This window comes from Myotis brandtii, unplaced genomic scaffold (assembly GCF_000412655.1).
Source record: "Myotis brandtii unplaced genomic scaffold, ASM41265v1 scaffold21, whole genome shotgun sequence".
Classification (NCBI taxonomy): Eukaryota; Metazoa; Chordata; class Mammalia; order Chiroptera; family Vespertilionidae; genus Myotis; species Myotis brandtii.
The window spans coordinates 1,156,657-1,182,582 of record NW_005357846.1 but is presented as its reverse complement, the minus strand read 5'-3'; the positions used below and the strand labels follow the sequence as shown (position 1 = coordinate 1,182,582).

Below are 25,926 nucleotides of genomic sequence, written 5' to 3'. Positions count from 1 at the left end.
AAGAAGTTATATTTATACTATACTGTAATCTATTGTGTACAATAGCATTATATCTAAAAATAATGTACATACCTTAATTAAAAACACTTTATTCTTAAAAATACTTTGGGATAGAAAAATACAATCACATGGTATATAATGTCTCACTAAACTAATTTATACATTTAACACAATCTTAATTAACATACCAAGAATATTTTGTGGTTGTTTGCATATATTTTTCATTGTAGTTTTCAGTTTGGGCCTTGATTTTTTTTTGTATGCCTGTATGAATTTAAACCAAGTTATACCATATAAGTCCATTTTAAGCAATAAATCTGTAAGGATAGCTAGGAAATTTTCTAAGAATAGATAAAATTAGAAAAAAATTAATAGTAAGGGTAGAAAGTCATACAAGTTTAAAATAGAGTATATTACAAATGCAAAATAATTTTGAAACTTTGGCACCAGAGATTAATAAATGTTCATAACAGCACTAGAGCTAAGATAGACCAAAACAATGAAACAGAGTAAAAGCAAATAGATTCAAACAGGATTGCCTTTACTTTATGGTAATGATGTCATCACAAATTGGTGAGGAAGACAGTGATGATTCTATAAATCATGTCAGGTAAAAGGAAAGTTGGGTCCTCACCTCATTCCTTAAAACAAAATACATTTTGATGGATGAAATATTTAAAGTAAACATAAAAGATCTATGAAGAAATCGCTGTGAATTTATTTATAATATTGAAATAAGAAAGGCCTTTTTTTGTTTGTTTTGTTTGTTTTTTGGGAATGCAACAACTTTATTGAAAGAAAAGTGAAATTTAAATTGGTTGAAAGCTTAAAAGGGATTAACTTAGACACCACCTCTCAGGCGCAGGACCAGGTGCAGAGTGGACTCTTTCTGGATGTTGTAGTCGGACAGGGTGCGCCCGTCTTCCAGCTGCTTGCCAGCGAAGATCAGCCGCTGCTGGTCAGGGGGGATGCCCTCTTTGTCTTGGATCTTGGCCTTGACATTCTCGATGGTGTCACTGGGCTCGACCTCGAGGGTGATGGTCTTGCCGGTCAAGGTCAATAAAGGCCTTTTTTTAATTGGACATAAAGCCTTAAAGAAAAGAAATAGTTAACACTGACTACATGAAAATGAAACATATTAAAAACTTACCATAAACAAAGGCAAAAGGCCAACAGCAAAATGGAAAACAATTTTGTTATACATATACTAGTAACAGATAAACAGAAAATTTTCTTAATTTTCAAAATTCACATGTAAAATTCTGAAGGAATTTTGTAGCATGAGCTACAAATAGTCTATGTACTGAAAGGAAATACAAATGTGTAATGACATATGAAGGGATATTGAGCCTTACTCATAACTATATAACATAATACATTTATTCAGCAAAAGTTTTTGAGCACCTCTTCTATATGTTGAGAAAATAACCATTACCAAACTAAACACAAATGTTATCCTTAATAGAGCTTATATTTCAATGAGCAAACTATAGACAATAAATACAGTAAATGAGTAGAACACAGAGGAGGACTGAGTGTATGGAGAAAATAAAGAAGAGATGGGAATGTGAATTCTAAGAGAAGGAAGGAGCACTGCAATTTTATAGCTGGCAGCCATGTTTAAAGGTGGCTTCCAAAAAGGTAACAGAGGAGTATTAAATTTTACAATTTCACACCCAATAGAAATATGAGCATATACAGCAAGAATATGTACGATTCCATTATTATTTGTAATAGTAAACAACTTGATGGGCACTTAGGCTGTTTCCAAATGGAATACTACACTGCTGTAAAAAGGAAGGAACTCCTACCATTTGCAACAGCATGGATGGACCTGGAGAGCATTATGCTAAGCGAAATAGGTCAGTCAGAGAAAGACAAATATCACATGATCTCACTCATTTGTGGAATATAATGAACAACATAAACTGATGAACAAAAACAGATCCAGAGACAGAGAAGCATCAAGCAGACCATCAAACCTTGGAGGGAAGGTGGGGGAGGGTGGTGGTAAGGGGAGAGATCAATCAAAGGACTTGTATGCATGCATATCAGCATAACCAATGGACACAGACACCAGGGTGGTGAGGGCATGAGTGGGGGAAATGGAGGGGGTAATGGGGGGATAAGGACACATATGTAATACCTTCATCAATAAAGAAAATAAAAAATAGTAAACAACTTGAAACAATTTTATCAATTGTTTCAGCACTTAGAATAAATATGCCGGGAACCAATCCCAGCATGTCATAATTTTAAGAGTTCCATCAAAAGGTTGATGAAACTTGGGGACTCAACAGGGTTGAGTCACACATGTAGTCACCTGTTGGAAGTGGCTAAAGACGAGAAATGAGAAGGATATGTTTCTTACTTCAACCGCTATAAGTTAATTTCCCCATCCCATCATAGAAAATATAGTCTTAAAGCAACCCGTAGGCTTCTGTACCCTTTGAAACCTTACCCTTTGAAGTGTATTATCTCCACCTTGCCTTAGGACAAAGTGTGTTAATAAAAGCAAGGGTCCTAGACAAGGAGGGACTCTTCAGTTCCTTTAGCTGAAGGTCCTCTGACCCCCAATGCCTTTCAAAATTATATCTCGTCTCCGGACTCTTTATTAGTCTCTGGATTTCTATGTCATATACGCGCAGCCCCTTTTCCAGATTCCTGAACCCTTCTTGATGCTGGGACATGAACCCCGGCCTAAATGGATGCCCGAAGTGGGACAAGAGTGACAACAATATAAATACAAATTTTAGTATATTCGCACAATAGAATTATACACAAGAATGAATCTAAGTCTGATATAATTGCAACAAAGCAAATGTTGGAATCTCAATGATATAATAAGAGAAGAATGTCAAATATGAGAATCCATATTATGTGATTCCATTTATTTCAATATTGGAGTAGGCAAAACTGATAGAGATTTAGAAATTAGGATAGTGTATACCTTTGCAGGGTAGAATGGATAGAAATATCTTTATGGTACAGGGAATGTTCCATTTCTTGGCCTGAGTAGTGGTCACACAATTGTATTCTCATAGGAATAATTTATTGATCACTTCAATTGAAATTTATGCACTTTTCTTTATGTAGGTTATGTTTAACTTTCAGAAAAAAAAATCATTTTTGAATACCTAGGTTCTTTCATTATTCTTGAGGTTTAAAAATTAAAGCAGGATATGTTTAGGCATTTTTATATTTTTATCAACTTTTACTACTGTTCAGTGAGCATTTTAGTCTAAACACTTGGGCCTTTCTTAGATCAGAAAAGCTTCTTTATTGTTTTTCCTCTATTTTTTAATAAGAAATATTGCATGGTTCATTGGACCTACTGTCTCTGGTTTTCAATATCCACTGTATTCATTCTTATTTTCTTTATGTATTTAAATGTTTCTTCTGCACTTTGGGAATCATTACTACTTGTCTTTTTAATTGATCATTTGATTGTTTTATAAACCATCAATTCACTTGTGAATTTCTACTTGTGATTTTAATTCTGAAATTGCTTTTCAACTACCTAATGTGATAGTCATTAAGGATATTCACACATATTAATATGGGGGGTTTCAGGTCACAGAATTTGTTGTACTTTTCGCCTTAAAATCAGTCATGGCCATGTGACTTGGTTTGACCCATGAAATGTGAATGAAAGACAAATGTAAAACTTACATGCTTACGTGACTTCAAGAGTCATGCAACATTTGCAATAATCTTCTCCATAATCTCTATGCCGCTATGATCAGCAACCCTCCTAATAGTGACTTGTTCATCATCCTGGGTCCTGGAATGAAGATAACTTTGAACAGAACTTGCTGTCAACTCATTTTAGATGTGGTATAAGCAAGAAATAACATCTTCCTATTTTAAGTGATGGAGGATTTGAATGTTTAGTTACTTCAGTAATACCTTGCCTACCCTGGCTAATATATCATATAACCTTTCGTATATTTAGTATCTCAGTAAGTAATGGGTATACTTTACTGTTTACTGTCATAATTCTTCTAAAACACAGTGTGTTTATTTATAATAGTTGCTATTATCTATTTTCTTATATCATGAATCTTTTTATGTGCTCCATGTGATATTTATCTAAGATACATATATATCCTTAAATATGAAATGTTCTTGCCTCCCTCTATTGAAAACCTGGTTATAGTTAGAATTTTAAAAGATGTTAAACAAGCTGGTTGATCTAAATTTACATAAAAAATTAAGTTGTGCAACCATCTGAGAGGAAAGAGGCCCAGTAGAGTGTGGTCCAGCAGAAGAACATTTTCTATGCTCCCTTCCTTCAGTATTTAGTAAAACTACTTCACTAGAGGTCACAGTTAGGTATCCAGTTCCTGTTTGGGTGGAGTAGGTTCATGCTGCATCAGTTCTTAGTCCTACCTGGTGCCCACTGCATCAGAGAGAAGCCCATATTATACTAGTAACAAGACCTGGCTTCCCTACTAATATTTGTGTTTTGTAAAACTGCCAAGAATACCTGAAGCTTTCCTTTATTGCTATTTTGATTGTTGTAATATTTATTGTTATTAAAATAATGCATGAACATGTGAATAAATCAAATAATAAGGTTAGCTTATACCTTATTATCTGATTTCTATACTGCCCTACCCATACCTGTTCAAAACTATAGTCCCACTGCCCAGAAACAAACTGTTTTACCTTCAATTATCTTCAAAAACTAAATAATACATCTATGTCTCTTATTTCAACATTCCAAATAGTATTGATTGATTTCCTAAAATTTAAAAAAAAGGTTTTGCTTAGTAAACTTTTAACCCCATTCACTTCTCAATGCTTATTTTGATTCTTTCATTTGCTATCTATAATAATAAAAGCATAATATGCTAATTAGACCAGATGACCTTCTAGATGAAGCTGGGGCCTGCAGCCAGAGGGAAACCCAGGTCCTAGGTGCCAGAGGGAACCCGGTACTGGCAGCTGGAGGAAGGAAGGCCTACTCTTGCATGAATTTCATGCATTGGGCCTCTAGTTACATTATATTTAGTGTTTGAAATATTTGTGTCTCTATATTTCCTTCCACAGTTCCTCTACCCTTCCACTTCCCATTGTTTGTGTGCTAGTATTTTAAGTTTATACTGGCTTTTTTTGTTAATACTTAAATTCATTCTGTATCCACAAGTAAGACTTACCCAATTTATCCACGGGTTGACTAAAGTTGAAAACCATTAAACATTACATTACTATTAATAAGTGCTAAGATTACATTCCTTTTCTTCTGTCAACAATATAATTTCTGAGACACTTAGAAGAGAATATTAGGAGCATTGAGAGAAGATGAATGTTCTTATATTCAAATAATTACTTGAATTAATTGTTTATATGCAATTGCAGGGGAGATTTCATATTAACTTTTCTTTTATCTTGAATAACAAGTTTTGTTGTGCCACAAAGTTAGTCCATTCTGTTAATCAGACAATACCATGCAGGTAATCTTTTATCTTCAGAGACTCCCTCTGGAGCCCACCATTCCCCTACGGTGCTCCAGAACTGTTGTCATTAGCCTGATAGGCCATTGTCATCCTGAGCTTTTCCTCCATTGCTGTTTTCCTGTTTGTATGCCTTTTTATTTCTTATTTTGTGAGAGTACAAACTCAACTAACTTTACAAAATGAGATTTGGGAGGTTGCTTATTAGATGGTGAAGGACCTAGTTGCCTCCTCAATCTCCATTATTTTCTTACTTAGAAACAGAGTCCCCTGTTTTCCCCAAGGCTGCAAAGTGCCCAGATCAAATATCTCATCTTGCAACTATGCAGGTCTAGTGATTTAAGAAAGCATTGCTGGGTGCAATTTCAGAAAACACTCCTTAGATTGGTGAAAATAGCTGTTAAGTACTCCACGATTTCAAAACTACTTCTAACTGAAATGCAGATGCGATGGGAGGAGCTCTGGCAGCCATTGAAAACCTGTGGTAATCTTGAGAACAAAACTTAGACACTAAGGAAAACAAAACAAAAAGATACAGGGGATCCTGAGTTTTTGTTTATGTTATAGAACTGCTTACATATTATCACATAATTACATTGTTACATATTATATACAAACTAGTAGCCCAGTGCATGAAAGGGGGGGGTCCCTCAGCCCAGCCTGTACCCTCTCCAATCAGGGCCCCTTGGGGGGATGTCCAACTGCCGGTGGGATCGGGCCTAAACTGGCAGTCAGGCATCCCTCTCCCAATCTGGGACCACTGGCTCTTAACCGCTCACCTGCCTGCCTGCCTGATCACCGCTAACCTCTCTGCCTGCCTGCCTGATTGCCCCTAACTGCCCTCCCCTGCCGGCCTGATTTTGTCCCCAACTGCCCTCCCCTGCTGGCCTGATCACCCCTAACTGCCTCTGCCTTGGCCCCCACCTCCATGGCTTTGTCCGGAAGAAGTTGAACATCCGGAAGATGGCCGGTCAACCCGGTCTAATTAGCATTTTACCCTTTTATTAGTATAGATAGATTATATAAAATAGGATTGTTTAAATGGGGGGGGGGGAGCCTTTTTCAGCAGACAAAAACACAGAATCCCTATATCTGGACTGATAGCCAGCCATATGCACTATACTGCCAAACCGGTCATTAAAAAATTGAACCCTTTCTTACAACTTACACCAAATAGCTGTTGCCCTTAAAACCCCTTCTCAGCCCCCACCTTAGGTTCTGCCTTCGCACTTCACCCAGATTTGGTTCTGATTGGTCAGTTTCTATGCCATTCAGCGTCAAAAGCTCCGCCTCCTAGGCAGCCATTGGCTCCACTCAGTTCACCCATATTAGGTTCTGATTGGTCAGTTTCTATGCCAATCAGCGTCAAAAACTCCACCTCCTAGGCAGCCATTGGCTTCTTGCAGTTCACCCAGGTTTGGTTCTGATTGGTCAGTTTCTATGCCAATCTGTATCTCTGGGCCTATTTCCGGGCATGATCAGAGAGGTGGGGCTGATCAGTAGCCGCCCCAGGCTACTGGCGAGAGTGCTTCTCTCTCCGAGCCTTGCCAGCAACCGAGCCTCTCTCTCTCTCGGAGAGGTTAGCAGTTCAGCCCGCTTGCCAGTCCATGCCCACTCGAGCCTGCTGTGCGTGCAGCCTGGCGTTTGTTCGAGCCTTCAGTCGTTTTGGACGTTACGGACCCTGGCTCTTTATATAGATAGATATGGCTACTGGCTACAAATATATTTTACAAGGGAGAGAGAAACATTTCATTTGAACAACTGTTATTTCTGATCTCAGTTGCTGGCTGTTAAATACAAATAAATATTTAAAATACAGGTAAAGTTTCTAGGCTCTTAATCATTTTTAAATATCCCAATTCTGTCATACTTGGTTAATACATTTTGTGAGTATAGAATTCAAGGCTGGAATTTATTTTCCTGCAATGCTGTAGGCATTACTCTGTTATCTTCTAGCATTCAGTGTTACTGGTGAGAATTCTGATGTGTCTAATTTTTATCTCTTTGTGGATAATTATTATTTCTTTGTGAAAAAGAATTTAACATACTTTAGTTTTTCTTGTTCTAAAACTTTACAAGAATGTGCCTGGATGTGGGCTTACTTGTTCTTTCATTCTTTTATTTTTGTGAATGGAAGTGTATTAACCTATACTACACTTTAAATGGAGCTGATCCATGATAGTAAAATAAAATCCAAGTGGTATGTTCCCTGAGTGCTTTCCTTACCTCCAGACCCCTGTTTTCATCAATAAGCTTTTCATCCTATGAATTAAAAGTCCAATGTAAAGTTATTGACTCACTTAATTGAAATACCTAGGGCTAGCCAAAGCTCAAGCATGCTCTGTTCTAGGCTTAGATGTTGCCAGTCTTCAATCTCTCTATCTCTTGAATCAGTTTTACTCCTTGGCTTTCCTCTTATGCTAGTCTCCAGCTGCTGCAGACATACATTGATCCACAATAAGTCTGGGAAAAAATGGTTTTCCCAGAATTGAGTCATGTCTGCCTATCTTAGTAGATTTGCCATTTCTATTACAATCTCTGATACACTTTGTAGTTCACAGTCTTTGGACATGAACCTATCTCTGAAAAAATCATAGCAGCCAAGGGGATGCAATGTTCTGACTGCCCACTCTAGAACTAAGAGTGGTGTCACAGAGTTTGCTCGTTTCACTGAAAATCCTTTTCCCCTCTTGTCCCTTATAAAGACATTACCCTGGATTTTTGTTGGCATCATGGCATCATTTCCCATCCTTCCTTGCTAGGTGTGTACTTGTGGCTGGGATCTGATCAATAGTGAGTGAAAAGTGGCATGTGCCACTTCATGGAAGAGAGCTTAAAGGAACAGGATAGTAGAGCAACAAAAATAGTGGATCTTAGATCTGTATCACCAAAAGACATTGCCAGTTCTGCTCTGTCTTTAGTCTTAATTTACATGAAAAATAAATTCCAACCTTGTTTTAGCTATTATCTTGGGTTTTCATTCACAATTAAATCCAGTCTTTTTAAATACAAATACTGTCAGCTTCATTCTAACCATATGAACTAACAATGACTTTTATAACATGGATATTAGCACTATTGACTATAAGGACACCTGCAAAAATATGATATTTTTCAGTTATTGTAACTACTATGAATATTATATACAATAATCCAACTCCAAATGACTTTACTGAAAAAAATTTAACCACTTCTATAAATTCAAAACAGCATAACTTCTGTTAATTAAAACAAAATAATATTAAAATTAAATAAACATAATTTTCTTAGATTGAATATCCTATCTAATAAAGAGGGAATATGCAAATTGACCGTCACTCCATCACAAAGATGTGGAACCCACAGCGGAGGCCAAGTTCCCGTAACGAGCCTTAACGAGCAATCAGCAGGGACCTGAGGCTGCGCCCCCCCCCCACATGGGGCTTGACAGGGTAACCTCAGGCTGTGCCTCCCACCCTGGTGCCAGGCTGAGGGACCTCAGGCCACGCATCCCACCTGGCAGGGCTTGATGGGGGACCTCAGGCAATGCCCCCCCACCCCGGGGACAGACTAGGGGACCTCAGGCTGTGCCCCCCACCTGGCAGGGCTTGATGGGGGACCTAAGGCTGCACCCCCCCCCACCCAATGGGGCTTGACAGGGGATCTCAGACTGTGGCCCTGGCCCAGCGGGGCTTGATGGGGACCTCAAGGCATGCCCTTCACCTGGTGGGGCTTGATGGGGGGACTTCAGGCTGTGCACCTCACCTGGCGGGGCTTGATGGGTGACCTGAGGCTGGGCCCCCTGCCTGGTGCCAGGCCAGGGGACCTGAGGCTGTGCCCCCTGCCTGGTGGGGCTTGACAAGGGTGGGACAGGCCAGGTCTGGATCTAGCCCAATGGGGTGGGGCCAGCCGGGTCTGGGTCTCATGTGATTTCGAGGTGCACATGGGTGGGTGGGGACTTGACTCTGGGTCCTGTGTTGCACCCCAGACTCTGACAGGAGGAAGATTTTCATATACATTTTATTAATTTTCTTTCATCTTAGAAGTATGGACAAATGTTCCTGGTTAAGTAAATACAAAAGATGAACATGTGGTGTATACTGATAGGATCAGGAGTAAGAAACTTTACACTTAACTTTTGGTGAAGCAGGTGCCTTAGAATGGGAGGTATCATGTGTCAGACCTTCACTATAGCATTCAGTTGACCCCATCTGCATACACTTAGTAGATGAAGTGTGGGTCATAAGAAAGGCACCCTTCTTTAGTTTCCAGAGCACATGCCAACTGTTCTTTATTTCAATACTGCTTGTCATTATAAATTGGATTTCAGTCCATACCATAACCATTACCTGGAAGTCTACAAAACATTTTCCCATAAACTTTTAAAGCAATTCAATTATTAAAACCAATTGTGCTGTTTAAAATAAGAGGCTTTAAAAACCTGTCAGGTATTTTGATATATATAATACTTGAAGGAACTTCTTTTCCTTTTAGTTCCTTAGTGTATAGTAGCTACCTTGAAAGTGTTTGGATTTTGGTTAAAGGCCGCTACATTTAATTTTAAAAAACTATCACTATCCCTATTTTGAAAACTAGAATAAAAAATTTTCACTAGATTTCAGTTTTTTATTTTAGAAAAATGTGTTTGCCTTATTATGATAAATCCTGAAACTAAAAACATACATTAAAAATAAAACTTATAAAAACAAACCTAGAAATGAGCCAAGAAAGGCAATTAAGAAAGCAGGAAATTACAAGGAGTTTTCTAGCTTCCATCTGTGTACCACATAAGAGTCAATAGAGACCCTGAGATGTTTCACATCCCTGTCATCTTTTTTCATAGCCCAAATCAAATTCCTCCAGCCACCCATTCTTATCCATGAGTATAACTCCCATACTAGGCTGAGCTTCCTTTTTTCAAACCTGCAATTCTAGCTCTCTCCCCACTCTGCAAATTGTACCCTTGAGATTTTTTTTTCTTTTTTTTTAAATTTAAATTCTTTATTGTTAAAAGTATTACATATGTATCCTTTCCCCCCCATTGACCTCTCTTGGCCACTTCCACCCCCCAGCACAGGCCTTCACCTCCCTACTGTCTGTGTCCATTGGTTATGCTTATATGCATGCTTACAAGTCCTTTGGTTGACCTCTTATCCTATTCTAAAGCAGATAAATTATCCATTTTCTTAGCTCCCATTTATCTTCAACTCACTGATGCAGCATTTGTCCATCCCTCCATGAAAACTGTTGTTGCCAAGGCCATCAGTGGTCTCTGCTATGAAATCCAGCTATTTCATTCTTTATCCTTCTTGACTTCTGCACCATTTGGAATTATCAATCATTTTCTCCTTCTTGAGACTCTGCTCATTGGACTAGTTGATGAAGTAATTATATTTTCTCTAATAATTCTCTTGCTACCGTCCTCAGTTTCCCGTTTGGCTTCCCTCCCTCTATACTTATCTCTTTGATTTTATGGCTGAAAGTCCTGTCCTTAAACTCGTTTTCTCTTCTAATTCTAAACCATTGGTTTATAATTACTTTGAGATTCTGTTAAAAGCCAAGCATATGCCAGAAAAACTAACAAATCGTTCTCCCAAGTGTTCAAGTTCACTCTCACTTTTTCAAGAACCACTTACATGCTGTTTACTCTATGTCAATATCTCCAGCCACAATCTTCACCTTCCTACTACATCTTATCTGACTGTTCCACATACTTCATATTTATTGTGTCCAAGAGGAAACTCATCAATTTTCTCCCTGACCTCAAATTTGATTTTATTCTTACCACTTGAGCTAAAGGTCCATGAGCAAAATGACCTTGTCCATATTATGATTGCCCTGTCTCTAGCACTCAGAATAGTGCTTGGCACATTGTTGGCACTGAGTGAATTCTGACTCATTAAAGGAATCAATAAGTATTAGCTGAAGGAATAACTACCTTCCAAGCACTTGGCATACTAGAAGCCTGAGTCTACTTTCTTCCCCACAACACCAAGTTATTTTTACTCTAACTTCTTAGTTTCACTTTATTTATTTATTTGTTATAGTATGTAATGGCCTCCTAATTTCTTCTGGCCTCACTTCATCTGATCTATTAACCTTAATATTGTCAGAGACATTTTTCTAGAGTGCAAATATGTTTATGTCCCTCCTTTCTTAATTTTTCTAGTGATTCTGCATGGTTTTTCAAAGTTCAAACTCAAAAGCATCTTTTAAATGGTTTAGCTCTTCCTCTCCTTTCCATTCACTCCTAACTGCTTTCTCCTGATACAGATTCCATTTCTGACCTTGACACATGAACAACTAATGCTTCTCTGAACCTTAAACTTCAGGCCATTGCTCATGGCTCTCTGCCTGGAATATTAACACACTTCTGTATTGTCCAAGACTCAGCTTGGGACTCATTCCTTCTGCCCCTTCTGTGACTTCTCCCTTCTTCCTCTCGTCTTGTCTGGAATAAAAGCCCTTCGAAATGCTTCCATAGCACCTTGTTCTCACCCTTTTCTTAGCACCTGTCACACTTGATTTAATTATTTAGGATAGTCACTCCTCCTTACCCCTTACTGAAGGGTAAGTTCTTTAATGGCAATACGGCACTTATTTATGTTTGCTTTGGTCATGTTTAGTATAGTAATCAATAAATATACACAGAGAAAATTAATCCCATCTCTTTCAGCTTTTGTTTTATGCATGGTCTGATTCTCCCAGATGAAACATTCAATGTTTTGGATTAGTTTCTTACACTCCACTGTCACTTTCCAAATAAACCTGGGTCATGGAAGATTTACTTAATGCAGGAAATGAATAGAATAAATGTGTACATAGATTTTATGCCATGGTAATTAAATCATTAGTGCCAAAGACTGATACTGAGATTAGAGCACATTCACATATGTTTTTATTTGTCAGAAGCAATAAGTAAAGATGCAACCTAGTAATTATAGACTGTGAATAAAAAGGAGTTTTCTGGGTGGTCTTCTGTAAATCTTGAAGAATGGGAAGCACAAAGCCAATGTTTGTCAGTATTTCTCTGGACTTCTTTATTAAATATAACACTGCCCTTCTGATACTCTGTGCTGCTTTTCATAATTGAACTGGAAGTATGTTTGCATGTGTAACACTGTGGTTTCAGACATTCACCAGTGGTTTTGTTCACTGTTTTTTGGCTCTCTCCTCTATGTGCTCATCCTTCTCCTTCTCTGTCTTCCAATCATCCCCGCACAAGGCTGTATGCTCAGCAGGTCCTCTTCCAGCCTCTTTCTCACTCACCTCCCATAAGCAGTTGATCTGCGGCCATCTCCCTTTGCCTCTCCTCCACCAAATAATGCCAGGTTAATGTGGCAGAATGGTTGTGTGAAAGTGTAATACACATTTGTTTCCACTGCTTTTAAAAATGTTATAAATTCTGAACATGTTTGTTACAAAATACCAATATTGGTAGTGATATTTTGGTATTGCATAAAAATTAAAATATTTAGCGTGGTTATTTTTCTCTGGTATTGAAACAGAGAAGCCTGCCCAAATGACAGTCATTGTTATCATTATTATATCTATTTTGCAGTTGAGTTGTGGCTCATTTTTTCTCACAACCAGAAAGAAGCAGCCCACCATATCCATATTTGCTGCTGCAGTTGATGAGATACTTGATTTTGAGCTATATGATTTTATAGTTATGGAAATGTTCTTGCCCTGATCCAGGACATCTCTAAGAAATTAATAATTTACTATTCTTATTTTTTAAATGCAGGGAATTTGTTTAATATGAAAGGAACAATTTTTATCACATGAACTATATAAACAGGCAATACAGGGGCTTCTTCATATGGGGCACAGAAAAGCATTAGGAAGATACTCTAAGACTGTGCATACACAAGAACATTATCCTATATAATAAAAGGCTAATATGCAAATTGACCCTAACAGCCTGTGACTTCTCCCTTCTTCCTCTCGTCTTGTCTGGAATAAAAGCCCTTCGAAATGCTTCCATAGCACCTTGTTCTCACCCTTTTCTTAGCACCTGTCACACTTGATTTAATTATTTAGGATAGTCACTCCTCCTTACCCCTTACTGAAGGGTAAGTTCTTTAATGGCAATACGGCACTTATTTATGTTTGCTTTGGTCATGTTTAGTATAGTAATCAATAAATATACACAGAGAAAATTAATCCCATCTCTTTCAGCTTTTGTTTTATGCATGGTCTGATTCTCCAAGATGAAACATTCAATGTTTTGGATTAGTTTCTTACACTCCACTGTCACTTTCCAAATAAACCTGGGTCATGGAAGATTTACTTAATGCAGGAAATGAATAGAATAAATGTGTACATAGATTTTATGCCATGGTAATTAAATCATTAGTGCCAAAGACTGATACTGAGATTAGAGCACATTCACATATGTTTTTATTTGTCAGAAGCAATAAGTAAAGATGCAACCTAGTAATTATAGACTGTGAATAAAAAGGAGTTTTCTGGGTGGTCTTCTGTAAATCTTGAAGAATGGGAAGCACAAAGCCAATGTTTGTCAGTATTTCTCTGGACTTCTTTATTAAATATAACACTGCCCTTCTGATACTCTGTGCTGCTTTTCATAATTGAACTGGAAGTATGTTTGCATGTGTAACACTGTGGTTTCAGACATTCACCAGTGGTTTTGTTCACTGTTTTTTGGCTCTCTCCTCTATGTGCTCATCCTTCTCTTTCTCTGTCTTCCAATCATCCCCGCACAAGGCTGTATGCTCAGCAGGTCCTCTTCCAGCCTCTTTCTCACTCACCTCCCATAAGCAGTTGATCTGCGGCCATCTCCCTTTGCCTCTCCTCCACCAAATAATGCCAGGTTAATGTGGCAGAATGGTTGTGTGAAAGTGTAATACACATTTGTTTCCACTGCTTTTAAAAATGTTATAAATTCTGAACATGTTTGTTACAAAATACCAATATTGGTAGTGATATTTTGGTATTGCATAAAAATTAAAATATTTAGCGTGGTTATTTTTCTCTGGTATTGAAACAGAGAAGCCTGCCCAAATGACAGTCATTGTTATCATTATTATATCTATTTTGCAGTTGAGTTGTGGCTCATTTTTTCTCACAACCAGAAAGAAGCAGCCCACCATATCCATATTTGCTGCTGCAGTTGATGAGATACTTGATTTTGAGCTATATGATTTTATAGTTATGGAAATGTTCTTGCCCTGATCCAGGACATCTCTAAGAAATTAATAATTTACTATTCTTATTTTTTAAATGCAGGGAATTTGTTTAATATGAAAGGAACAATTTTTATCACATGAACTATATAAACAGGCAATACAGGGGCTTCTTCATATGGGGCACAGAAAAGCATTAGGAAGATACTCTAAGACTGTGCATACACAAGAACATTATCCTATATAATAAAAGGCTAATATGCAAATTGACCCTAACAGCAGAATGGCTGGGAACAACTGGTCACTATGATGTGCACTGACCACCAGGGGGCAGATGCTCAACATAGGAGCTGCCACCTGATGGTCAGTGTGCTCCCACACGGGAAGCTCCTCTCAGCCACAAGCCTGGCTGACAGCTGTGAACACAGCAGCGGTGGCGGAAGCCTCTCCCGCCTCCTCGGTAGCACTAAGAATGTCTGACTGTAGCTTAGGCCTGCTCCCCGTGGGCCTAAGTAGCAGTCAGACATGCCCTGAAGGCTCCTGGGCTGCCAGAGGGATGTCTGACGGCTTCTCCCTGGGGGAGCAGGCCTAGGCTGACAGGTGGACATCCCCCCAGGGGTCTCAGACTGCAAGAGGGCACAGGCTGGGCTGAGGGACACTGTCCCCCACCCCCCAAGTGCACAAATTTTCAGGCACCGGGCCTCTAGTTTGTAATAGACATGAATGCGTGAATTAGAGTACAATAATCTAAACCTAGTATTATCTTCAGCATCCTAACCCTATTCCCACTGAGGAGCTGAGAGAATGTTCCCCTTTTAAATCTCTAAAACACGGCTTTCTCAGTATAGCTGGAAAGGCTATCACCATTCAGCTTTGAGGATCACCAAAGCCCAGGATGTGGAAAGAGTCATGTAAACTTCTTTCATTCATTGCATAGGCAAAGTTTGCTCCTGGCCTATTCAGTGATTTAACAATTTTTGGCTCTATACAATATAAATCACATATGACATTTCTTCTAAGACTGCAGCATCAGGGTGTGGGTTTGGGCCCCCGAGGAGAGTTGTAAGAGGAGCAGAAAGTTCTGAGCTGTGGACCTGAACAGCTGTTCCGTGGTGGCAACAGCTGCTGTTATGAAGAAATGCCTTTCCCCACAATGTGCTTCTCTTGCTCTCCTGTCCCCTCTCTTGTCAATAGCCAGTCAACATTTATTGATTGTGCAGAGGCTAAGGGCTAATTCTTCTGGGTAAGCTTATCCATCTGCCCCTCTTCTTTTGGCTTACATTGTCTCTCCAGGGTTTTATTTTGTTTTTATAAACATCTTTCTATCTGCCTGCTTCTTCTCACCATATGGCAATTCTGATATATATCTTTTTTGTTGGAGGGAAAATACGAGACAACCAGAGAGATGAGAGTCTCTAATGTAAAAAAGGATTTAGAACAGGAATTGTAGGAGTGTGTGGGTGAATAAATGCTTTCTTCAGCGTGGTTCTCATCACATTACTATTAAACATTTTCTTAAAAAATACGACTGATTTCCACAAATACAAACGTTGTCTGCAACCAATGTCTCCAAGTCTCTTTTACCTGTCAACACTGAACAACTCCATTTGGCCTCTTCCCTTACTACTCTGATACAACTGTTTTTGGCAAATCACAAATGACCTTCATGTAACAAGCTGAAGAGTATTCTTCAGTTCTCATTTTACCAGACTTGTCAGTGGCATTCAAGTCACAAAGGACTATTCACTACTTTTTTCATAAAATATCACAGGGCTCCCATGACTTCACACTCTCTTGGATTCCACCCACCCCTAATGACACCTTCTCATTCTCTTTCCACAGTGAATTGCCACTACCTGACCTGTAAATGCGTGTATTTCCCAGAGCTTTAACCTCTCATCTCTTCTGTAGATACTCTTAGCTCTCATTCATCTTATTCAGCTTCATGGCTTTAAATACCAGTTATTTGTTTACAATTTTCAAAGTTTTAGCTCTAGCTAAGATTCTTCTTTTTGAACACCAGACTTTATATTGGACTGATTTCTTAACAGCTCTGCTTGGATTTAACTTGACTAAAATCAAACTCAAACAACCCTAGCCACCTTTGTCGTACTTGGTTTTCTCATGTTGGGAGAATCATTGCCCCACAATTGTGCACATCATAAGTGTAGGATTCCTCTTGATTTACTTTCCTTCAGTCCCTATATGAAATGCTTCAATAGTAGGTCACTTTCATCTCCATGTACATCATTAATTCACTTTTTTTTTATTTGTCACTGTTACCACTCTAGTCTGTGTACTATCTTCTCTGACCTGAAATATGACAGCAATTTTAAAGTTGTCCCTTTTATTCTAAACCCATTATATTTTGTTTTCTAGAAAGCATTCAAATAAGCTTTTAAATTTTAAGCCTTGAGAATGTCCTTGTCTAATTTATAATCCTTTAGAGATTTCCTATTGCATATGGATGAAAATGCACTCTCCTTAACTTGCCTCCAAGTTCCTGTGCAATCTGGCCCTCATTTTGTTTTTCATAAGAAAGAGAGAGAGAGAGAGAGAGAGAGAGAGAGAGAGAGAGGGAGAGAGATACATCAATTGGTTGCCTCCTATACATTCCCTGACTGGGAATGGAACCCATGCTTTCTGGTCATGGATGACACTCCAACCATCTGAGCCACACTGGACAGGGCTGACTTCTCTATTTTTATTTTGTGGTTCACACTCAGCACCAGTACACTCTTTTTCTAACCTTCACACATGCTATTTCTTCCACCTACAATTGTCTAAATTCAACTATTCACATCCAGGCTTTTCCTCATCTTCCAGGTATCTTCTTCAAATGTTAATTTTCCAGCGAGGCCTTTCCTGACAATCCAATCTAAATTAGATTATCATCTAGGCCCATCTAGTCTACATCACATTATTGTATTCTTTTCCTCTATAGAAATTATCACAATACTAGGGTCCCAGTGCATGAATTTGTGCATCTTGAAAGGAACTGACACTGCCCTTCTGATACTCTGTGCTGCTTTTCATAATTGAACTGGAAGTATGTTTGCATGTGTAACACTGTGGTTTCAGACATTCACCAGTGGTTTTGTTCACTGTTTTTTGGCTCTCTCCTCTATGTGCTCATCCTTCTCTTTCTCTGTCTTCCAATCATCCCCGCACAAGGCTGTATGCTCAGCAGGTCCTCTTCCAGCCTCTTTCTCACTCACCTCCCATAAGCAGTTGATCTGCGGCCATCTCCCTTTGCCTCTCCTCCACCAAATAATGCCAGGTTAATGTGGCAGAATGGTTGTGTGAAAGTGTAATACACATTTGTTTCCACTGCTTTTAAAAATGTTATAAATTCTGAACATGTTTGTTACAAAATACCAATATTGGTAGTGATATTTTGGTATTGCATAAAAATTAAAATATTTAGCGTGGTTATTTTTCTCTGGTATTGAAACAGAGAAGCCTGCCCAAATGACAGTCATTGTTATCATTATTATATCTATTTTGCAGTTGAGTTGTGGCTCATTTTTTCTCACAACCAGAAAGAAGCAGCCCACCATATCCATATTTGCTGCTGCAGTTGATGAGATACTTGATTTTGAGCTATATGATTTTATAGTTATGGAAATGTTCTTGCCCTGATCCAGGACATCTCTAAGAAATTAATAATTTACTATTCTTATTTTTTAAATGCAGGGAATTTGTTTAATATGAAAGGAACAATTTTTATCACATGAACTATATAAACAGGCAATACAGGGGCTTCTTCATATGGGGCACAGAAAAGCATTAGGAAGATACTCTAAGACTGTGCATACACAAGAACATTATCCTATATAATAAAAGGCTAATATGCAAATTGACCCTAACAGCAGAATGGCTGGGAACAACTGGTCACTATGATGTGCACTGACCACCAGGGGGCAGATGCTCAACATAGGAGCTGCCACCTGATGGTCAGTGTGCTCCCACACGGGAAGCTCCTCTCAGCCACAAGCCTGGCTGACAGCTGTGAACGCAGCGGCAGTGGCGGAAGCCTCTCCCACCTCCTCGATAGCACTAAGAATGTCTGACTGTAGCTTACCCAGTGCATGAATTTGTGCATCTTGAAAGGAACTGTGAGCCAAGAGGCTGTGGTGGGCACAGGGGCGGGTCTCAGTCCATCCTCTGCACCCCCACCTGGCCCCTACCATTGTGGCCCCCCCATCCCCTGTCTGCTGGCAGGCCTGCTCCCGCAGCCTCCACTCACACATGCTGAGGGCGCTGGCCCTGCTCACACCCGCTGATGGTGCAGAGCGATTGGGGAGTGTGCCAGCAGTGGGTGTGAGTGGGGCTGGTCCCCTCAGTGGGTGCAAGTGGCGGCTGCTTTCCCCATGGCCCCTCGGGAGCAGGGGGAGGTGGAGAAGCTCTCAGGGGTGATAGGGGCCAGCAGCTGCCACTCGCACCCACTGATGGTGTCGAATGATTGGGGCCAGCACCAGGCGCCGGCAGTGGGTGCAAGCAGCAGCTCTGGCACCAGCAGTGGGTGCTAGTGGGGCCAGTATCAGCAGTGGGTGCAAGCGCCAGGGGGGACTGTGGCATGCAGGAGCAAAGAATTTTCAGTAACCACCAGAGGCTCGCCCTGATGACAGCCACTGGCACCCCGCCTTGGTCTGGTGCCCATGCTCACCTGTTCCACCATCCCACCGCGGCTGACACCCGCCATGTTCCGCACTCTGTCGCCTGCTGCTGATGCCCACCATATTCTGCTCACACCCCCTGGTGGTGAGCTCATGTCATAGTGACCAGTTGTTCAGTTGTTCGGTTGTTCTTGTTTAAGGCAGGACTAGCTTCTGAAATGTGAGCTACATGAGGAGTGGGGTCCATATCTAGATTTTTTGTTTGTTTGTGTGTCACGTGTGAGTTTGTATTTTAATAATCACACATGTTTAGTTAATAAACTAGTGCTTAACAATTTACCTGGCAAAAAATTTTATAGATCCTACCTCCAAAATCATTAAAAAAGAATAGGCCAACTGTTGTTCTAGCTCTGGTAATCTATACAGAGTATGAATGATAAACCAGTGTTAGGTCACAGGCTAAGTTAGGATATCTGGTAAAAATTATAGAGTAATTTGAGACTAAGAGGAAATCAAAGCAGAGAGAGAAAGTAGAAAAGAAAAGAAATAACTGTTATATGGGCAACTCTGGGGACTAAACTGAAAATAAAGGAGATATAGCAATTCACAGAAAATCAAACCCTAGGAATCAGAAAAATTAGGTTTGGGCATATTTTACTATATTGGGACATCAAACTAAGTGTTTCAGGATGGACATAAAACACAACTTTTGAAATAATGCCAACAATCCTGTTCAAAATCAGTTTAATCAGGTTGTTAAATCCAAGATGTACATTCAATTTAGATCAAGGTAGATCAGAATTAGGGAGAGACTCTGAGAATGCTTTGGAGGAAATACCATGAATAGAAAAAGTCTCCCCTCTCCAGATGGGGATCTGTTTTAAGTTCTTGAAAGTGCCAAGGCAATGGAGGAATTCAAAATGTTTGTGGTGAATGCTGTTCTGGACTCACTAATACCCAGTCCTCACAGTCCAGCAGTTGGAGTTGAGTCCAGCTCCAATGGAAGATCCTCATTTGCCTAACCAATAATGGTCGTGCCTCAAGCTCTCACATCTACACTATAGGGATTGGCTAAAAGCAAGAGCATGCGACCTTATTCAGGCCAATCAAATGCAAGTGGAAATTTTGAGGGATCCTGATAAAGGTTTCCTGATTAGTAAATGAGGAACCTAGAAAGAGATAATACTTTTCTTCTGGATTTTGCAGTGTGCAGATGTGAGGTTAGAAACTGCTACCACCTTAGGGTAAAGCCAGCATTCCAAGGAGGGCAGAACCAAGGGAATTAAAGGGAAGAGAAAACTCATCATCAGAGGCCAACCCTGAATCACACCGTCTTTAGACTCCCAGTTAGGACGCAATAAGTATCTCTGTAGATTTAGCCAGTTTAAGTTTGACTTTATTTATTTATTTATTTATTTATTTATTTATTTATTTATTTATTTTATTATTTTTACTGCAGAAAGCACCTTAACGGATGAAATGTCTAAGACATACAGACAACAGGAGGAAGAAAACAGCAGGCAGGTTTTTTTTTTTTTTAAATAAGATTTTGTAAAGAGGCGGGAGGATCCATTCATTTACACTTCAGTCTCTCTACAGCAATGGGGAGAAGGCTACTGGTGGGCTATCAGCCTCATCTCCCACCGGTTCAAGCTGGAGTAGAGCTGGGATGGGACAGAGAGTGACAGTGTTTCTCCCTTCACCAGAATAGTTGTGAACAAGAGAACAATAACACTCTCTTACCCAACCTCATAATGAAAGCTTTTTGTTTGTTTTATTTTTCTAAGTGAAGATAATAAAAAAATAAACAAGAAATAAAATTTGGACTATATTCGTCATTTCTCAACATTATTTGTCATCAGTTAATTCTAAAACATTATTTCAATAATCCAAATGATCATTATAATAACAACAATAGAAACACTGACAATACTAAGGAGCATTTGTATAGGTCTTACTATGTGCTAAGCACTATTACAAGCATTCATGATGTGTTGCCTCCTTCAAACTGCATATGAAGTAGGTACTTACTAGTCTGCCAACATTACTGACAAGGAAATCAAGGCACAAGAAGGCTAAGTGACTTGTCCAAGGTCATGCTGCCATTAAATGGAAGAGCCTGGTTTTAAATTGACCATCAGGCTCTCGCAGCTGGGGCTTTTAGGCATTATCCAAAACCCTGAGTTATTGTGGGGCTATAAATTGAAGGAGATGACGAAAAAATTAGTTTGCTTTTATGCACTTTCAGTTTGTCATTTTCTCTTAAAGCCCAGCAATAAGAATATTCACTCCCACTTTTCAATATAGTGGAAACCATGACTATATCATGTCATGCATTCATCAATATTTTTGTGACTGTTGATGATTTTTTATTGATTGCATATTCAATATAATTTTACATGAAGTCTCCCCAAAAACATTTTTTATTTTTAAATAACATTAAAATAAAGAACATATACCACAAGAAGTATTTATAAGGAAGTTAAGATCATTCATTACTAAGTTTATACTTTAGGAGAATGAGATATGTGTCATTTAAGGTTTTAATTACCAAAACAAATATTCATATTTCATATTCCAAAGACATTTGAAGTAGTTTTTACCACACAAAGACCTAATTTTCCTCTAAGCATCAGTTAGGAGGAGATTCTTTCCTGGGTCCACATAATGCATGACTAAATTATTAACCATAAAATTATTTGGAAAAACTCCATGTGTGACAGGATGAGCACATAGACTGTAAAATATCAAATATGACTCTATTTCTTATGCTAGCAGGACTAGTCCATCATGCAATTTAACCTAGGACATCACGTAGGTGTAAGACTTTTGGACCTAAGTGAAGAAAGGCAATGCATTAAAACCCCATTAAGCTTCCCATCAGACATTTTGAATATGACATCCCTGTCAGCCTTGAGAGAGGATGTAACTCTAATTTCCCCAGTTGCAGTAAACATTTAAATATGTTGGTTTTCTGCTCCCAGGGGATTCAAAGCTGCTGCCAAATCTGATAATGTAGAAGATTAAAGTCAAGGAGAAAAACTTAAAAGACCTGAGAGAAAGTCTGACATGGAGAAGAAAAGACAGGTATATTGTCATTATTATTTATCCTTATGTATATATTTTATCCTCAGAGCATAGTCTAAGGCCTGGCACATAGAAAGTTCTTGATGCCTGTTTGCATTGAGTGGATGAGACCAAGGAATGAGTGGATGAGACTCATGTACAAAGAAATAGAATAAAGATGCTCCTTAAATTGGAAAAAAAATATGCTAGACATCAAGATAGATCCCAAGAGAAGAGGGGTTTCTACAAATGACACTACTTCCAATGCCAAGCTTTCCTTCCACTGAATATTAGAAAGATATATATGTTTTAAAGCCCAGAGAGGTTCTTGTAAGTTTAGGAACATTTAAGGATAATTTGTGATTTGTGAAGACATTTGTTAAGTATTAATTAAAATTAGTTTCTTTAAAATTCTTGGCTATGGCTATAACAGCCTCTTTGCACAATTATCATAGCAGTACATCTTACATAAAACCAAACATTAACTTCCTATCTGACTCTCATGTCCGAACCACCCACCCACTACCACTGAGGAAATGTATTTATTTCCTACTCTTCCAGGAAAAAATGCTCATGAGTCAGATTCAGAAGCTATCATTTTCAATCCCATCACAGCTACTTTTAACTATTTGATTGGGCTGGTCACTTGCAATGGCCTACCTCCCTCATAGTGCTGGGGAGAAGAGGCCCTGAAATAAGTAAAAGCACATTCTTTTTTTCTTCCTTTCTGTCTTTTTCCAAACTTTGGAAACAATCCTGGTCGTAGAATAGTAAACATATGAGGAAAGTGACATCTTTTAATAGTAACTTTCATTTAATCATTAAAATAACCATTAAAGTAGTTATTATCTCTCTGTTACATATCAGAAAGTTGAGATTCAAAAAGTTTTAGTAACTAGATCATTTATTTATGTTATAGTATTTGCCGAGCGTTTACTATGCTCTAGGCAGTAAGCTAAGGACCATGGACACAAAAATGCCTGTGCTAGGGTTTCTACTCTTTATGAAGTCCCATCTGGTAAGAGAAAAAGGCAACACACAATGTTCATATACTCTTAGCCAAGGCCAGTAGAACCAAAACCCACAGGCACTTTTTGCTACAGCTTTATAGCAAAGTTGCTGCTTTGTTGTTCTTGTTTAAGGCAGGACTAGCTTCTGAACGAGCTTATGTTCAGTAAGGAGCTATCAACCTCACTCTCACTCAGTCTTATACTATAGGATCTACAACACAGATCCTGTTGGTTTCTCCTGGGACTTACCCGGTATTTGGAGGTGAATCTCCTCAGGATAATATACCTCCCCAGACCACAGTGCTATACCCTCCCTGCAACACATCACCTGGTTTCATCTTTTTCCTTGGTCTCATCCACCCAATGCAAACAGGCATCAAGAACTTTCTATGTGCCAGGCCTTAGACTATGCTCTGAGGATAAAATATATACATAAGGATAAAAAATAATAATAAATGTATTTTTAAAAAGTGCTGCTCTTGAGAGGTTAGAATATAATAAGGGAAAATTGTCACTGAATAGATAAGAAGAAAATACTGTAGATGTTGGGCTAGAGGTCTATAATGATGAAGTGTTATGCATATAAATAATGCCTTGTCTGTATTATCTGCTTGGTATCAGGGTGGGTTGAGGTAAAAGATGAAGGGTTGAGTTTCAACATGTTGTGACTAAGTTGATGTGGCACAAGGAAGGTTCATGCCCAGGTGGATATTTAGACCTTGAGCTCAGGAAAAGCATTTTGCATATATATAATCAAATGCTTATAGATACCATTTGAAACAATAGAAAGCTGGATTGCCCCCCAGGGAGAATGGAGAATGTCAGAGTGAAAAGGGAAACTTGAGTGAAAAGGGAAAGTGCCCAAGGAAGGCAGAAGTTAGGGGAAGAGCAGAATTAAGGGACAGGAAGGGGTGAATACAGATGTAGATGCCATCCTGGTAGAGGGCATCCTCATCTGTTATTGAGAAGTCAGACTTTATAAATCATCACATCCTTTCAAGCAGCTTCATAACAGAACCACATGCCAGAAAACACTTGAATAAAATCTCTTCACAATACTCTTAAGAAAAATTACTGAATTGGTATTTCAATTTAAAAAATTGCAAGTATTTTATTAAAACAAATGAGAAAAGAATAGATGAATGAAAAAAAATATTCTTCATGGTAAATGGATAAAGAAAATGTGACATATATTACACACACACACACACGAGTATTATTCAGCCAAGAGAAAGAAGGAAATCCTGATATTTGTGACAAAATGAATGGGTGTTGAGGACATTATGTTAAGTGAGAAAAAGAAAGGCAAATACTTTATATGTCGTCTGCGTGTGAACTAAAAAAAACTAAAAGCTAATATCAGAGACATGAAGAATGAAAAGGTGATTTCCAGGGATTGAGGGATAAGGGGGGTATAATCAGTGATTAGATCAAAGGGAACAAATTTTCAGTTATAATAATAAATTCCAATAATCTAATGTACACCATAGTAACTATATCTATAATAATAAAAGGGTACTATGCTAATTAGACTGGACATCCTTCCAGACCAAGTGGGGGCCAGAGTGAAGCCTGAGTCCCAGGTGCCTGCCGGCGGCCAGAGGAGGGAAGCCCGGGTCCTGGGTGCCAGAGGGAAGCCGGTGCTGGCAGCTGGGGGAAGGAAGGCCTACTCTTGCATGAATTTCGTGCATCAGGCCTCTAGTAATTAATAATACAGTATTTTATACTTGAAAGTAGATCTTAAGCATTCATAACACACACACAAAAAGAGAGAGATAACTATATGAGGTGAAAAATGTGTTAATTATCTTGATCTTGGTAATTATTTCACAATGTACTAGTATTTGTATATCAAATCATCACTTTGTACATTTTAGATATACATGCTTATATTTTCAATAATTTCTCAAATTTTTTAAAAAAGTAAAATAAAATTTAAAATTCCATGCCTCAACACATATCCATATGTCCCATAAGAGCTTAGTTTATGTGTTAAACAGTGATATTGTATCTGAAGGTGGTATTTTCAACATTTCAGAAATATTATCATATTTACTTAGCTTTTTAATTCTATAGTTGTTATCATTTTAGCACCTTGCTCATACAATTAAACTTTTTCTTTTAAACTATCACATATTATAATAATACTAGTACCCTGGTGCACGGATTTGTGCACATTGAAAGGAAATTAATTAGAAGGGGGCCAGAGGGGCAGGACTGGTCAAAATGGGCCAGGCATGCCCTGGAACGAACCTCCCATGGTCCCTCCCTAGCTGGCAATACCTGGGGCGGTGCCACAGCTTGAAGGGTGTCTGTGGAGTTAGTGGCGATCCTCTGGCAGGTGGGGTCCCTCGGCTTGGCCCACGGAGATCGGGCCAAAACTGGCTGTCGGACATCCCCAGAGGGGTCCCAGATTGTGAGAGGGCAGTTCTAGGGTGCCATACCCCAGAATTGGGTTCCCTTCTCTCTGGTTTCAGGGTACATCACCGAGAACCACCGCTGCCAAGTCACTGCAGCTCGGCAGCTTCTGCATTGAGCATCTGCCCCCTGTGGTAAGTGTGGTGTCATAGCTACCTGTTGGAAGGTCATTTAGCCTTTTATATATATAGACTAGAGGCCCGGTGCACAAAAATTTGTGCACGGG

The 25,926-nt window shown here is 39.0% G+C and overlaps 1 protein-coding gene across 1 annotated transcript in view; it reads right to left on the bottom strand.

Annotated features, from left to right (window-relative positions):
• Positions 1-841: 841 nt before the first annotated feature.
• The window catches only part of LOC102251406 (putative tripartite motif-containing protein 75), a 153,582-nt gene continuing 128,497 nt past the window's right edge, over positions 842-25,926 (bottom strand). The window contains exon 2 of the mRNA XM_005865721.2: positions 842-1,090. Coding sequence (XP_005865783.1) covers positions 842-1,090 — 249 coding nt within the window. The remainder of the gene's footprint in view (positions 1,091-25,926) is intronic.